This window comes from Trichoplax adhaerens, genomic scaffold, assembly GCF_000150275.1.
Source record: "Trichoplax adhaerens TRIADscaffold_1 genomic scaffold, whole genome shotgun sequence".
In the NCBI taxonomy this organism is placed as follows: domain Eukaryota; kingdom Metazoa; phylum Placozoa; class Uniplacotomia; order Trichoplacea; family Trichoplacidae; genus Trichoplax; species Trichoplax adhaerens.
Genome location: NW_002060943.1, coordinates 4,226,753 through 4,241,962, shown reverse-complemented (window position 1 = coordinate 4,241,962; position 15,210 = coordinate 4,226,753). Strand labels below are relative to the sequence as shown.

Below are 15,210 nucleotides of genomic sequence, written 5' to 3'. Positions count from 1 at the left end.
CTGTTTTTAATGAAAATACAGGTAAATTGAATATGGTCATATTCGTATGTTCCTTGTATCAGAGCTTAATAGCTAGAAGAAACTTATTCAGAATTACTTAAAGACCGTTGTAAATGTGAACATTGGAATTGGTTTTTGAACTAATTCTACCCTAACAAATTATTCACTAAAAATATGGTCAGGAATGAACTAAGGGAAGAATGCCAAGTAAAATGATGGCGATATGACTGTGATTTAATTTAAAATTGTTGGCTTAGCTGTTAGAGAACCACGCCGTTATAGACTGCAGCTAATTTTAAAATAAGAAGATAAATGTATAATCTCAAGTAGAATGAGTCATAGTTCGTGAAATGGATAATATGGTCGTTAATATAAATTATCGAATTATTTCCACAATAGCTTCATTCGATTCAAAGGGTCCCAGAAAAAAAAAATCAATCAAATGGATATCCCTAAGCAAAACAGTAATATAACAACTTACTTTGCATTGTTTCTCATTCCCATTTCCGATAGAAATTCCTCAATTTCAGCATCTGTTGTTGCATCGCCACTTAAATCACATTCAAAGACGGTATCTTCCTGATCGATTGCCGACTCAGCATTGGCGATGAGGCTATTTATATTATGATTTCTATACGTGGTTAACTCCTGTTCTTGGTTTATGTTTTCAACATTTGGCAACGCGTGTTCTTTATCATCCGTACTTGCTTCATTTTGGCCATGAGATTGAGTACCACCACCTAAATTTTGGCTCAAATAAGTACTTAAGCCATCGACAAATGCTTCCATCGTCAGGTAACCCTGCCCATCTTTATCTAATGCCTCAAATATAATACCCATTTGTTCCGATGGAATAGATAATTGATCTTTTTGAACTAATAGATCATCGAGTGTGATATAGCCCTGATTATCTGGATCACATATTGAGAACAATTCTTGTAATTTCTGCCGAATTAAGTGATGCATTTCTTGCGTTGACAAGTCTTCCATGACTGACCAACATGAAGTCTTGCAGCAACAACCGGTATAATTTATCGTCACCAGGATTTCAATCGAAATCGATGTGGGTTTTTCAACTTGGATGGGTTAAAGTAGCCAAAAAAATATTGCTAGCTGGAGCTAACACGATAATAGCCAAGAGATCTCGACGATCCCAATTCTATTGAAGTGCTTGTATATGTGTATTCTTGAATCGGTTAAGGAGAATTCAATAAGAAAATAAGGAGCGAACAATGCTAAAAAATGAAGCCATGATTGAATAAAATCAGAATCCTCAATGTTGATAGAGAAATATTGTATCCTAACATTAAGATTAGTACTAGAAACTGAATAATAAACGACGATTTTTCAATCTTTAGATATAAAATTTCTATCATAAAGTTTTACCTTGCGCTACTTTCCTCAACGGGGTTGCTATTAAGTTATCAATATGACGTTTTAAACGTGATTAACTTAATCGTACACTAATTTCTTGTCCACCTTGTACTCCTTATTCTACCTTGCCTTTGTGTACAGTCACGAAGACAAAGGCAAATCATAAAAAAAATTAGACTAATATGCTAGATAAAAAGTTATACACACAAGTCAAGAATACGTTGTAACCAGTGACAATAAAGTAATTCTGAATTTTCAATCGATAGATAAATTGATGTTATCTCCCTGTTGCCAATGTAATTTCTAAAATAATTACCAATTAAGAATGGATACAATAGTTATACTTTTAATTACAAAATAGTCATTTTAAAATGATCTATTAATATAAAGGTAATGGACGAATGAAACAATGATTATTATTAAAATAACTATTGGCTAACTGAGCTGTCTATGCTATACGTTGAGTTATTATTCTAGCTTTCCGTTACAGTCATCAAGTAATTCCCCAAATCGATCACTATTGATAGTCATTAGCATAGCTGTATTATAGCCATTTCCATGCTTCTAGTCTAAACTACTTCTCGAATTAGCATAATCACTTTGCGTATTAATGGCCTACCTGACGTCATAGTAAGGGGAAGGAGTTATGCTGATCAATGATTGTTATTCTCATTGACTAGACGAACATTTTAAGGTTATCTTCTATAGCTTTGCCGGTTAATAATTTCACAGCATATTGCCGTAGATGCTTTCTCACTGCCTTGTACAATGATAGTATAATAGACAAGGGGCGGTTTGTTGATACTGACCATCACAATAAAATATGCAAACAAGACAATGATAGAAGAATAAAAAACTGACATGTGAACTAAAGAAATTAAGAGAGAATACAATCTAGAATAGTGATCGTTAGTTTGCTAGGAAATCACCTATTACAGATAGAATATTCTAGGATAGCTTTGATCAGAATGGCTACATCTACATCAATTTAGTAGATAGATTAGTATGTTCCAGTCTAATCTGCTTATAATCAAGTAAAGAACTGGGGCACAAGGATCATTTATGTATTCGATATTAACTATGCTGTATGCACATGCAATCTAGTTTTGCTATAACGCTGCAGCTTAGTAATCGCTTTCAAAAATATAAAATTACTTAATTCAGATCTACAGTCATATTATTGTAGATAATTGTTTACAATAACATTTCTAGAACCTTTTAAAAGTAAGAAATGGCCTCAATTTGAACTGCATTTACGCAATTTTCATACGTCAGGATTTAGCAAAACGTCAACAAATGACTTCATCTGTTACCTCCAATTAATAATGGCCGCAAATAAGAAACTAAGGTCAAATATATTGATCTCGCCTTATTAGTAAGGCTATAATCATAGATGTAAGTAGCTAGAAGAATGATTAAAATAACCTAAGTTAATCGAATCTTCCGCAGTTTTACAAATTCCGATCAGATACCCTACTACAAATTTGCACTAGCTCCCTAAAACAGATATAGTTCAAATCTCAACGTCCAAATTTCAAGAATAAACAGCTGTACCTATTCCAAATTCCAACTTTAATAGAGTCGAGCAAAGCTTCAGCAAACATCGCCAAATTCGGGTAATTTAACGATATGCAAATAATGCTATTTAAACAAAGATGGTTAGGTCAGTAAGGTATCGCCTAAGTTTGCATTATCCTTCACATCGAGACCATCTGCACATGTAATGACTATCCTGGTGAACAGTTAAATTTTATACTTGCAGTATAAAATTCATAACAGCAGTTTCGGTGAAAGACAGTTGTCGTTTAACAGCTATGAACAATAAGAATTTCAATGCGCATTTATCATTGACATAGAATGACGCATAAATGCCATGTTTTGCGGGCAAAAGTCAAACACCCACGCCTCATTCCAGATTCAACGTATTTGATAGTCAAATAATTTTAAGTGAAACCTGTCATTACAGCATTTCAGGCATATACATTACATAAGTAAATATGTCCTATGCAGTCTAAAAAGCATTATTTTATTAATTCCGTAATTGTAAAGTTTGCTAACACTTTATATTACCTATACATGCTTAAGTTTGAAACATCTAACTTCTTAATAGATCAATATTCTATATAGTGTCCTATTATCCGTTATTTTCAGTACAAGATACTAAAAACGAGTATTGCTAGCGCAGTGTGTGTAAAAAGTTGCATATCACATACATTGCAAGAAAACCATATTCACAGTGTATATGAAATTTTCAGAGTACATGTAGGCAATAAGACGAAATTCATTTTTAATAACTAGTTGAAGCAACGCTCCAATTGGAATTGTCTTTTATGTAATCACTGTAACTGCAAAATATCAATAAATTGTGTATTTTTCTATGTAGGTGACAGTATCTACAACTAAAGATATACCTCCAATTTTTTAATAGCTACGCATGCACCGACTTCTGGATCAGCGTACTGTAGTAGCGACAGACAGGCAACTAGACATCATATCTATACGTACTACACATATCAATACCTTGATAGAACAATTACAAGTTTATCCATCTTGTACGAATAGATCTACTTCGATTCAATAAAATAAAATGTTAACTAACAGTAAATTACAAATATAATGGAACTGATTAATTGTAATCATCAATAAAATATAATATACTGTAATTACACCTTTTGGACCTATAAAATAGAAGGATTTTTGCAAAGGTAATAACCAGTTTGACGGTCATTGATTATAAAAAATTTCTCCTGTTATAATAATAACGCGTTGTATAAGTTATAAAACATCTAATTCAACATTAAATGACAATATAGACAGTAGCCTAACGATTATTCTGCTACGTTACCCAAGCTAATAAATATTACAGATTGTATCATTTAACGTACAACTTTTACTTGCTATATTAATAAGCTTCCATATCTCTCCCAAGTTTCGATCGATTTTGCCGCTATGGCTTCACTTCTGTCATAGGGAATCTATTTAAGTATGATAACGTGTCAGATAATGCAATTGAATGCTATAAACAACAATTGCTAACATTATTTTTTCAAGGTTAGGTGACATACATTGACTATTTTAGGTAGCATTTCGATTTCGTTGCATGTCATAATAGATTCTTTGAAAGATATCAAAATAGTAATAGCTACAAACAACAAAATAAGTCTGGAACCAGCGATAACTTTATCCAGGATCCTATAACACATATGTCAAAATTTTTTATTGCAGTCGTTAACATAATAGGATGATTTACATATCATTCAATGAACAAAATCACTACCGATGTAATGTAGAATCTTGTAGTATTCCAGCATAACAGGTTTCAAACCACCTATATAAAATTAAAGTTAAAGACAATAAGCTGGCTTTAAGTGTTTTCCAGTATACATTACTTTCGAATGTGCAAATAAGTGTATAGAGTTTGATGTTCATTACTCTGAGAGTGGCAATGACGGTAGAATCTTTGAGCTATCAAGAAATTGATAAAGATCGTGGTCTTCTAGCTCCAGGAAGTGTTGCATTTGAAGTTGCTAAAATAATTTAAAACATTAATATAGCAGCAAAGAAGCAATAAAATTAATTATTTACACAAGCATTCATAGTCTAGCAAGTCATGGAGTACAGCCATCTGCTAATAATATCATTTTGCAACGACATTGTAGTACAGTGAAAGATGCATAATAACTGAAAATTTACCAATGCCTTCGTATATGTTGACCACTTTTGCTGTAACTTTACAAACGAGCGAAATATCATATAGGCTTCTTCTTCTAGCTTAACAACATTAAAAATTAACCGGGCAAGCGGTTTTATAGGTTCACTCACAGTATAAAAATCCTATACGAATTTAAAGAGCAAATATTTATGAAAAGGATGTAATTTAGCCCGTTAGAATGCTATTTCGTAATCTATGGTATTAAAATCGTTGTTATGTATAATAATATAATCAAAGTAATGTAATACTTGCCTGATAAGTATTTAGGTTAATATTTTGCTCTAATGAGTAAACGCTAATTAACAAATTGGGCTTGTTGGATTCGTCAACAGATTTATTCGTAATCAAAGCCGCACGTTTAAGATCATGATATGATTCCTTTAACTGAGTCGTTATAAATGTATGACATTCTCGGTGTTTCGGTAAAATTCCTATATGAAGTAATGCTATATCCTGAGAATAAATAAGCTTTACTGGTATCAATTTATTGTATTATTATTTCTAGTATAAGTAGGCTTAGGAACATTCAATCTTTTCTTTCAGTAACACTTATACTATCATCGATATCCGAAATCGATGAGATCACATTGCAACTATTAGCAAATATTTTGCTTTCTGAATGAGTACTGTGAAATAGTTACACTACAGTATAAATACTTTAAAGTAAATACTAATTTATTCAATTAATGGTTATTAAAGCATCACTTACAATGGTTTACAAAGTAACTTACCTAATAGCAGTTCCCACATAATTACACGGTATTTGGCTGGAATATCAAATTTAAGTAGATAAGTTGAGATACCTTTTATATCTTAAAGTATAATAAGAAAGCAAAACTGAGTTATTCTTTTACTCCAGTAAAGAAGTAATTTATGTTTATTGCATTACGCCCACAGCTTCATACCATTGTAACTATCTATGGACGTAATTATGAACACAATCATTCTAGATCTATCGCAATTACATAATACAACTATTAAATATTAAAAGAAAAAGTCTACAATCTCTTCACTAGTAATCTGTATTCATGCGTATATCCAGGCATTAAATTAAGCTTTACGTACTTTAGACGTCATAGTTATCTAGTACGAGTATACTAACGTTAACTGTATATAAACTAGACAACTACAGGACTTTATGCGTAAACCCTGACGTATTATGAAATAGGAGGAGCATACGTGTGCACCGAAATACTAGTTTATCTCACACTCGTATGCAGATAAAGTAGCAACGGAGCTCAAAGTATATTTGGCATCAACTTTCTCGATTAAGAATTACAGTATTCTGAGACTATTGTAATTATTATTTGCAATTAATACTAGAAGATATTTTAAATTAGCGAAGGCGCCTGTATAATTTTATACTTGAAGTAATGATTTTCTTGTATTTATATTCTTTTCTAGCTAAATAGAATACAGTATAATGTATATTAGGCTCGCTAGACAAGTATACAAGATGCCAATTAAAAAAGGGAAAATTTTAAAATTTGATTCAATGATTCTATACCGCCAATGATTCCATTTAATATCGCACAGTTGTTATGTCACATCTTGAATAAACAATTAATCGCTTATATGATATGAAATAAATAGGTCGAGCTTGATAAAGTATTGAAAGTAACAGATCAATTAGTTGATGAGTTAGCGTATCAACTGGCTACTTATGCTATAATTAATGATAGAATATCAAGCTAGCCGTTAAGATATGTTACAGAATGGCAATCTTGACAATGATAGCAAGCTGGTAGATTAGAGTCGATAGGGTACAGCAAAGTTTCATATAATAAAAACTTTGAAAGTTGAATGACATAGGCAGATATCAATTTATCGAGCAAGCTAATTTATTATTTGACTGTAATACTGATATATTTATTCTCATATTATTATTCATATACCGGTACATCCGAGCTACTGTAAATTGTACGGCATAATAAACGACACGGCCAGCCCTTAGCTTATCCAGTAAGCTAAATTATTTAACTGTATTATTGAAATATTTACTCTCATCTTATTACATCTAAGGGTATATCCCAGATACCGTCTATTGTATAGCCTAATTAACGACATGGCCAGATATTAAATTATCGAGCAAGTTTAAGTTATTTTAACTATCATATTGAAATGTTTACTCTTATCTAATTATTGCATATGGGTGAAGGGGTACGTCCATCCGAGCTGCTATGTGTTTCACGGCAAAATGCTTGAAAACTACGCCAATATTGTAGTGTAATAGCGAACAATACTTTGTATGCTAACAATTAAAACGTAGTTTCAAGACCAGAATATCAATAAAACCTTGCAGGTACAGAACGATTTTAATAGAATACATTGATCTTTCGCTATCTATTTACACGTATGCATGTTGTATCACTACAGCTCCATTCATCCACAAGGGAGAGTACGTTTGATAGACACATAGATATAGGTATAGTACTGTATATGCGATATTAACATGGAAAGTATACACTGCACGTACAACAACGATCGAAAGTGCTTCTACCCTTGGTACAATTATTCATCTATTATTACGGTTTAAGATTAGTATGACTATGATATGAGTTGATGTTAAATTGATTGTCAAGAAGATTGGCTACAATCTTGAATAAAAACATTATCATTAAAGGAATGATGCAGTATTCCTCCACCAACCAATAACATTCTCTTTTAAAAGATTTTCTAATCCTTGTTTTCGATGAGGATCATTTACAAATCCCAGTGTATCGTAGTAATTGCTACGGACATTTCTTCCTAAGAAAGCCATTTCGTATTCTGAATAAGTTTTCTTTTGATGTTATTCCATGCTCCTTAACTCTAACGATGAACGATAGTAAATCTCCATTTTGGTGGATCGTTTAACTTCATGTTGGTCAGGCCTAGTTAACTACCTTGCTCTAGTATGCTGATCATTTGTCACAGTTACAGTACAGTATACAGTATAGGATTTCTCCAGTCCTGTACTGTACTGTACTGTACAGTACAGTACAGTATAGTACTGTGCAGTGAGTGTGCACTGTGCACTGTACACTACAGTACGGTTCATTTCGTTGACATTGCTCCGCTACTACAGTACAGTACAGTACTGTACTTAGGGCGGTTCGTCAACTCCTGGGCCATCGTAGTCAAAGGCCTAGAGCAATCACTGCGCCGTACTCTTCTACATTAAACTGTACTCAGTACAGTACAGTATTTACTCTTTTTTGCCTATCTAACTATCTCTATACAGTACTTGAAATCGCTGATTCACCAATGAGTCATGGTACACAGTATAGTAGGTGGGATACAGTTATGCAAACAGTTATTCTGCAAAATGTGCGCAAACGAACACACTGATGACCTAATCATGCAGTCATGCAATCCAGAGACTGTATGCAGCATGACATGTTACAGCTCTCTATATAAACAAAGATGAGGTAAAATTAAATAAACAAGAGAAAACAATAAGATGCCTCATGTCATTCTTGAGTGTAGACTGTACTGTACAGTACAATATAGTGTACTGTAGATTGTAGTGTACTGTACACGTACAGTACTGTACACTGTACAGTATAGATAGTATACTGTAGATTAACTCACTGCTACCCCTTGTCCGCTTCTACGGTAAGTCACGCTACTGAGAACAGTGCTGCAAGTTTTTTAGTTTTGCATACTGAGTAGGGTAAGTTAGCTCTCTTGATTTTTTTTACTTGTCTCAGTAGACTAAAAAGAAAGCAACTGAGCAATCCAACTACCGCGGTACCGAACAGTAGAATAAGCTAGAGGTAAAATTACAGTACCGTAAATAAACAAGATGCGTCATGTAATCTTCTTGCCTCAATCTTGAGTGTACTGTACTATATCTGTCACTCACCCACGCTCACCTTACTCATATGTACATACATTGTACACTAACATTGTACGGCAAGTTTATAGTAGAGTGAGGATGCAACGGAACTACTTGTGCTACTGGATTCAGTTGTGAGCACCGTATAACAAAATTCGAGGTAAACTTCAATAAAATAAACAAGAGAATACAACAAGATGCCTGATGTCCAGTAATTGTTGAATGTGCTTTTATCTCGCACTTACTGTAGAGGATTGTACTGTAGTAACAGTACACAGTACAGTACTGTACAGTATGATCCTTTTCCAATCCGATGAATCAGCACATACTGTATTAATTACTGTATATGCGGGCATTTTTTTACGAAATCCGATAAATTTTTTATATGTGGAAATTTAGGATTAACAACTAATGTGTTGTCGATTGATGTATATGTCATATATTATGTTACATTGGTTAATACTAAAGTGTCTAACTTCATATTAAAGAATCGGAAACGAAAAAGATCACGCGTGTGTATACTGTACTGTACACTGTACAGTATTTACACTAGAGTGGGAATGTACTGTAGTACAGACGTACAGTACAGTACTGTACAGTGTACTGTACACTGAGTACTGTACAGTACTGTGCCACTGAGCAATACAGCTGTACAGTGTACAGTACTGTAGAACTGCTACAGTACTGTACTGTATACTGTCGTACTGTGAGTACAGTACTGTATGAACAATGATAGTTGAATTGTTAATTGATTAAATCAACAATTGGCGACTGCCTACCAATCACACAACACAGCAAATTGTCACACAACCTTTGCACAGACTGCCTGAAAAGTTTTTCAATTTTTAATAGATACGTGTAAATTACAGCAAAGCGATATGACTACAGTATCAGTTTGTAGGCCAATGCCATAGAACAGCTTTAGTAGTCAATCGTGAATTAATTAATAATACAAAGTTCATCATTTTAATTCAATTTATAAAGAAACACGACTGTAGTAAATTCATTTGCAAGATAGCCCCAAGGAATTACCCATTCTTGACCATAAAGTTGTACTAGCCCATCTTGTGAATACGAAGCCATTATACCGATTGACTGCTTCCAAGTGGTTTTATCAGCAAGCTGATCGAATTAACGGTAAGATCAAGACCAGATGATACTTTCCTTAACGTCATATGTTACAAGTTCAAATTGGGATAATCCATGATGATTTAATAATCAATTGCTACCTATTTCTATAGTCTATTTATGCACCTGGCGTCGTAAGTACTGTACTGTCTTGATGGTCGATAATATAGTAGTTATCATTGCTGACTATCAATAAAGGAACGGCGCCCATCAGCCCATGTCAAGTATTCAAACTGTAAAAAAATATATATAATGTACGTATTATCATTTTTACCAATAGACTGCCTTGTAGTTAGTCTGTACTGTATTATACGACCCAATGCACACTGGCAAAAAATAGGAAAATGAATGCACATTGAGAAAAGCCTTACTCACCCTTGTTCTTCTATGTACCGTACAATAATAACTAAAAGTATTCCATGGCATAACCCAATCTATTTCACAGACAGTAGATATCATTGACAGTGGATGTATCCAATGAATTGATTATTAGGGCAAATCTTGGGATATGTTCTAACAAATGCAATGTAGCGCTATGGCTGCGATGACTTACTGTCAATGCAAAGCGTCAAGTATTTACCAAATGGTATTAAAAAATTTTCACAGTTAAAAAAGCAACAGGAACAGTTTTGGTCGATTGCTTTAATATCCGATCGTATAAACACCAGTGACGCCTTGTAGTCAATCCTTCAAATAGGTGATTATTATAATCATAGATAGATCATAGAGGTACTCTGTTTTCTTTTCTTTTACCTCTACGGTTATTATAATAAAATAAAACGAGAGATCTACAGGTGGAGTGGATGTGAATTGTTTACTGTAGACACGAATGGGCAATTTATTCTGTACCCTAGGTGTATTACTTGTATAAAGCTTTTATTGAAAAGCAGGGGGGGTTTCCTATCCCTAGTATTATTTCATTTATTGTAATGATTTGGAAGAAATTGAATTAAATTAGATCGCAATTACTGATATCACTGTAGGCTCCGTATACGCGTTGACGGTGTGCGTGCATATTGTACACTGTACAGTATTCATTTTTCGTAGTTTCGGTTGAATGGGCGTACAGTATACTCCAAACTCCACAGTCGGACATTGGCTTCATTTGTCTATTATACTGTACGTATAATTAAGTTAAACGATTGGAGATCTATGTAGCAGTTCCCATTAGTTCTCATTAGTTCTCATTATGCACTACACAGTACGTTTAAAATGATAATTCTCAACAATTTCAACGTTCAAAACTTGAAATATTAATAAGGGCTACTCACTACTAACGATCAAAAATCAATATAAGATATTTTTTGATCGCTAGTGAACGAGCAATCTTGCTACTGGCCAATGCTACTAATACTGTACACTGTCCAGTCGGTACTACTGGTTACAATACTGTAGTGTGCGTGGTACAGTCGTAGTGAGTTCAATGTAAAACGGCAGTCAAAGGGCTGATGCGTAAGCTTGACTCGCCTCTGCGATGACCTGATGAGGTCTGAATTACACTGTACGTACAGTACAATCTGATTATTTCGATGTCTCCCCTTGGTTCAAAAATTAAAGTTGTATTCCGTTGAAATTCCTGTATAGTATTTATATTCGTAGAAGGATATTTCCGAAGATACAGTGTACTGTACTAGATAGTTTACGACGCATACAGTGCTTACTGTACTATACTGTACACTGTACAATATACACATAGGCAAACCACCGTGGTACAGTTGCAGTGAGTTCAATGTAAATTAAATTTAAAGGGCTGATGCGTGAGCTTGAGTCGCATCTGCGATGACCTGATCAGGTCTGAATTACACTGTACTGTACGTACAGTGTACAGTACTGGACAGTTTACGACGTACAGTACAGTGTACAGTACTGGACAGTTTACGACGTACAGTACAGTACTGTAATATACACTGTACTGTACAATACGCACATAGCCAAACCACCGTGGTACAGTTGCAGTGAGTTCAATGTAAAACGTACAGTAGTCAAAGGGCTGATGCGGGAGCTTGAGTCGCCTCTGCGATGACCTGATCAGGTCTGAATTACACTGTACAGTACGTACAGTGTACTGGACAGTTTACGACGCATACAGTTCTTACTGTACCATACTGTACACTGTACAGTACAATATGCACATAGCCAAACCACCGTGTTTCAGTGGCAGTGAGTTCAATGTAAAACGGTAGTCAAAGGGCTGATGCGTGAACTTGAGTCGCATTTGCGACGGCCTGATCAGGTCTGAATTACAATGTACACTGTACAGTTTTTAGGGATGGACTTTGTGCTTTGACGCTCGTACTAACTACTGCATAACGCATACTTACTGTAATATACTGTACAGTATAGTGTACACTTTAAAGTGTACTAGACAGTTTATAACGATGGACTTTGTGCTTTTACGCTTGTACAGTACTAACAACCACATAACGCATACTTACAGTACACGCGTAAGTAACATACTCTACACTATAGGCAAACCACGGTGATTTGACAATTAGTTCAGTACACTACTATACAGTACAGTAAAACAGCTTGCCTGAGTGAAGGCATCAGTCAGGCTGAAACGTTCTTCTTTTGTACTGTACTGTCAGCCGTCACTCGCTCGCTGTCCAATCGTCTGTGATGTCGCAGAAGTTCGCACCAGATAAGAATAAATTTCAATCACGAGTCAGAAACTCAGCGGCAACAAACGTTGCGGCGTAGATAAAAGCTCTTTGTATGTAATCGAATCTCTACTGCACAGTGCACAGTATGATACCATGCGACGGCACGTACTGTACTGTACACAGTCCAGTCCAGTACAGTACAGTACTGTACTGTACACTTCTACAATACAGTAACGCACTGTTTATTGATTGAACGAACGTACAGTAGACGACTCAGTCAACTGTACTGTGTTGTACTGACAATATATACCTGTGCAATACCTAGTTGTGGCACACTTGTCTGGTCTGGAAGGGATAGTGTACAGTATGCGAGTGGCACCGTTGTCAGTTAATTTTTGTCTCTCAAATTGTCATGTCGACGAAAAATTCATTTTCAATTTTCGTGCTGCCATAATCATAACGACTATAGCTTAGAGAAGATTTGAAACAGTTGGAACCTTCATTAATTCTACTCTTAGAGATTGATTTATTGCAAGAGATTCTACTGTATACCTGGCGTACAGGAGTTTAATTTACTGTAGTAAGCTTGAAGTACGAGTATTCAGTATCGTAGCTGAATCCAGTCAACAGTACTGATTGCTATTTTGCACCTCAGTGTAGAACATCGAAAATTGCTTGATTTTTTTTTTTTCCCCCAATTTCATTATGGCAGTATTTCGAAGGTTAAGTAAAGGCAGGAATTCACTTAGTGAAGACGCATCAGCTGTAGCCGCTATGGCAGCCGCCACAGCAAATAACGAAACCAAAAAGCGTGTTACCGTCAGTATACCTGGACTCAAACCAAAACCGACGAATAAGAGAAAGCAATCCATTACCTCAAGTCAAGCGGTAAGAGCCTTCTTGAATTTTTGATGATACTAGCACATTTCAAAAAATAAAACTACTTTCACAATCATCCTCAACGAGCACCTTCGCCTATCTTGTAGTCATACATGCACTTTACAAGATCAGAAATGGCAATGAAAACCAATCTTATTCAACAAAATCAATCAATAAATGATTGCTTTGAAATACTTTTACAAAAATAGTATGTACAGTGAGATAACAGTACTGTAATATTGAGAACCGTTAATGCAACTTGTGTCGACGACTGATGAGTTTGATATGAATATTGAATTAGTGGGTAGCTTAACTCTATAGTACATCAATAACATGATGCCAATCATAACTTTAGATTGTCTATGAACTGAGTCCAATCTTTCTCTTACCACTTTTATTCACAACAAATGCACTGTACTCTACAATCATGGCATCGGACGAAAGATATCGTAGTCAATCTTCCAACAGCCTGATAATGTAAAGGACATTACGAACTAAATGTTGATTCATTCCTTGTACTGTATACCTAGCTTCCGCATAACAGGATAAGTGTGTACTATAAGGCAAAGACTTTGAATTCTACCGAACATAACGTTGTCACTCGCTCTGTTGTTAAGCTCGTGAATATCCAATTCTAGCTTGTATTCTTGCACGCATTAGGAATGCGTGCAAGATGATTGTAGCCATGGACGGTTTCAATCAACTCCTCAAAAATGGCAAAAATTCATATACTCATAGTATACTTATAGTTACCTGCAGTAGAAATCCTATGTTGTCTATATGCATGCAATTTTTAATATTTTATAAATAAATAGCAACAATTTTGGTTGCCCGCTCTTATACTACAGTACTTCAGTATACGCGTATTGACTGCTGATCACAAATTCATAATCTTGCAGTTATAGGATCAACTACTTCCTTCATCCTTTTCTGGCTCATACATTTTCACTGCTAATGAACCAACTTAGATCCATGATATAACGATACAACAGTCGACTTCAAATTACTGTTTTACTCAATTTATGCTTGATGTCCCTTCTATTCATAATTTAACTGCTAACAGTATCATAATTGCATGTCTTATCGTCCACATAAAAAATTGTAGATTTTTATTCCATAGTAACATCATGTCATATTTTTTAAAAATTAAAAATTAAATTATGTAATATCAACATATTATCCAGTAATGTGGTGCTATATTATAACCTTGACAATCGCTATATTGAGAAAAAAAGACACATAAAGTTTTACATTTAACTTTTTATTTAGCCAAATGAAAAGATTAATTATTGTTAGACAAATACTATCAGCATTTGCTACGTATTATGCACTCTGGTAGTATAACACCAGTTTTTTCAATTTTTCAACATCTTAGGAGATTGCAAAGGAATTATCGCAATGCCGTGACCAATATTCTACTCGTTTAAATCTTAGCAAGATGGAGGTATGTTGCAGTAATATTGACCGTTAATTTAGATAATTTTCTTTTAGTCTTAGCAGTGATCCACTTGCATTATGTGTACGCGTATATATACGTCATATACAGTATACTGTACGTATATATATATATATATATATATACTGTATAGACGAGTATACTGTAGAGTGTAGACTACTGTACATACATATAGTACAGTACAGCACAGTACTAGACAGCTTAATGCAGTAGCAGAATAAACTTTAAACAATTATTG

At 34.5% G+C, this 15,210-nt stretch overlaps 1 protein-coding gene across 1 annotated transcript; it reads right to left on the bottom strand.

Moving 5' to 3' along the window:
• Positions 1-376: 376 nt before the first annotated feature.
• Positions 377-990, bottom strand: TRIADDRAFT_51724 (uncharacterized protein; the record flags this gene model as incomplete). Its single annotated transcript, XM_002107786.1, has 2 exons — positions 377-452; positions 482-990. The coding sequence occupies 2 exons, from the start codon at positions 988-990 to the stop codon at positions 377-379; spliced, it is 585 nt and encodes a 194-aa protein (XP_002107822.1).
• Positions 991-15,210: the final 14,220 nt, after the last annotated feature.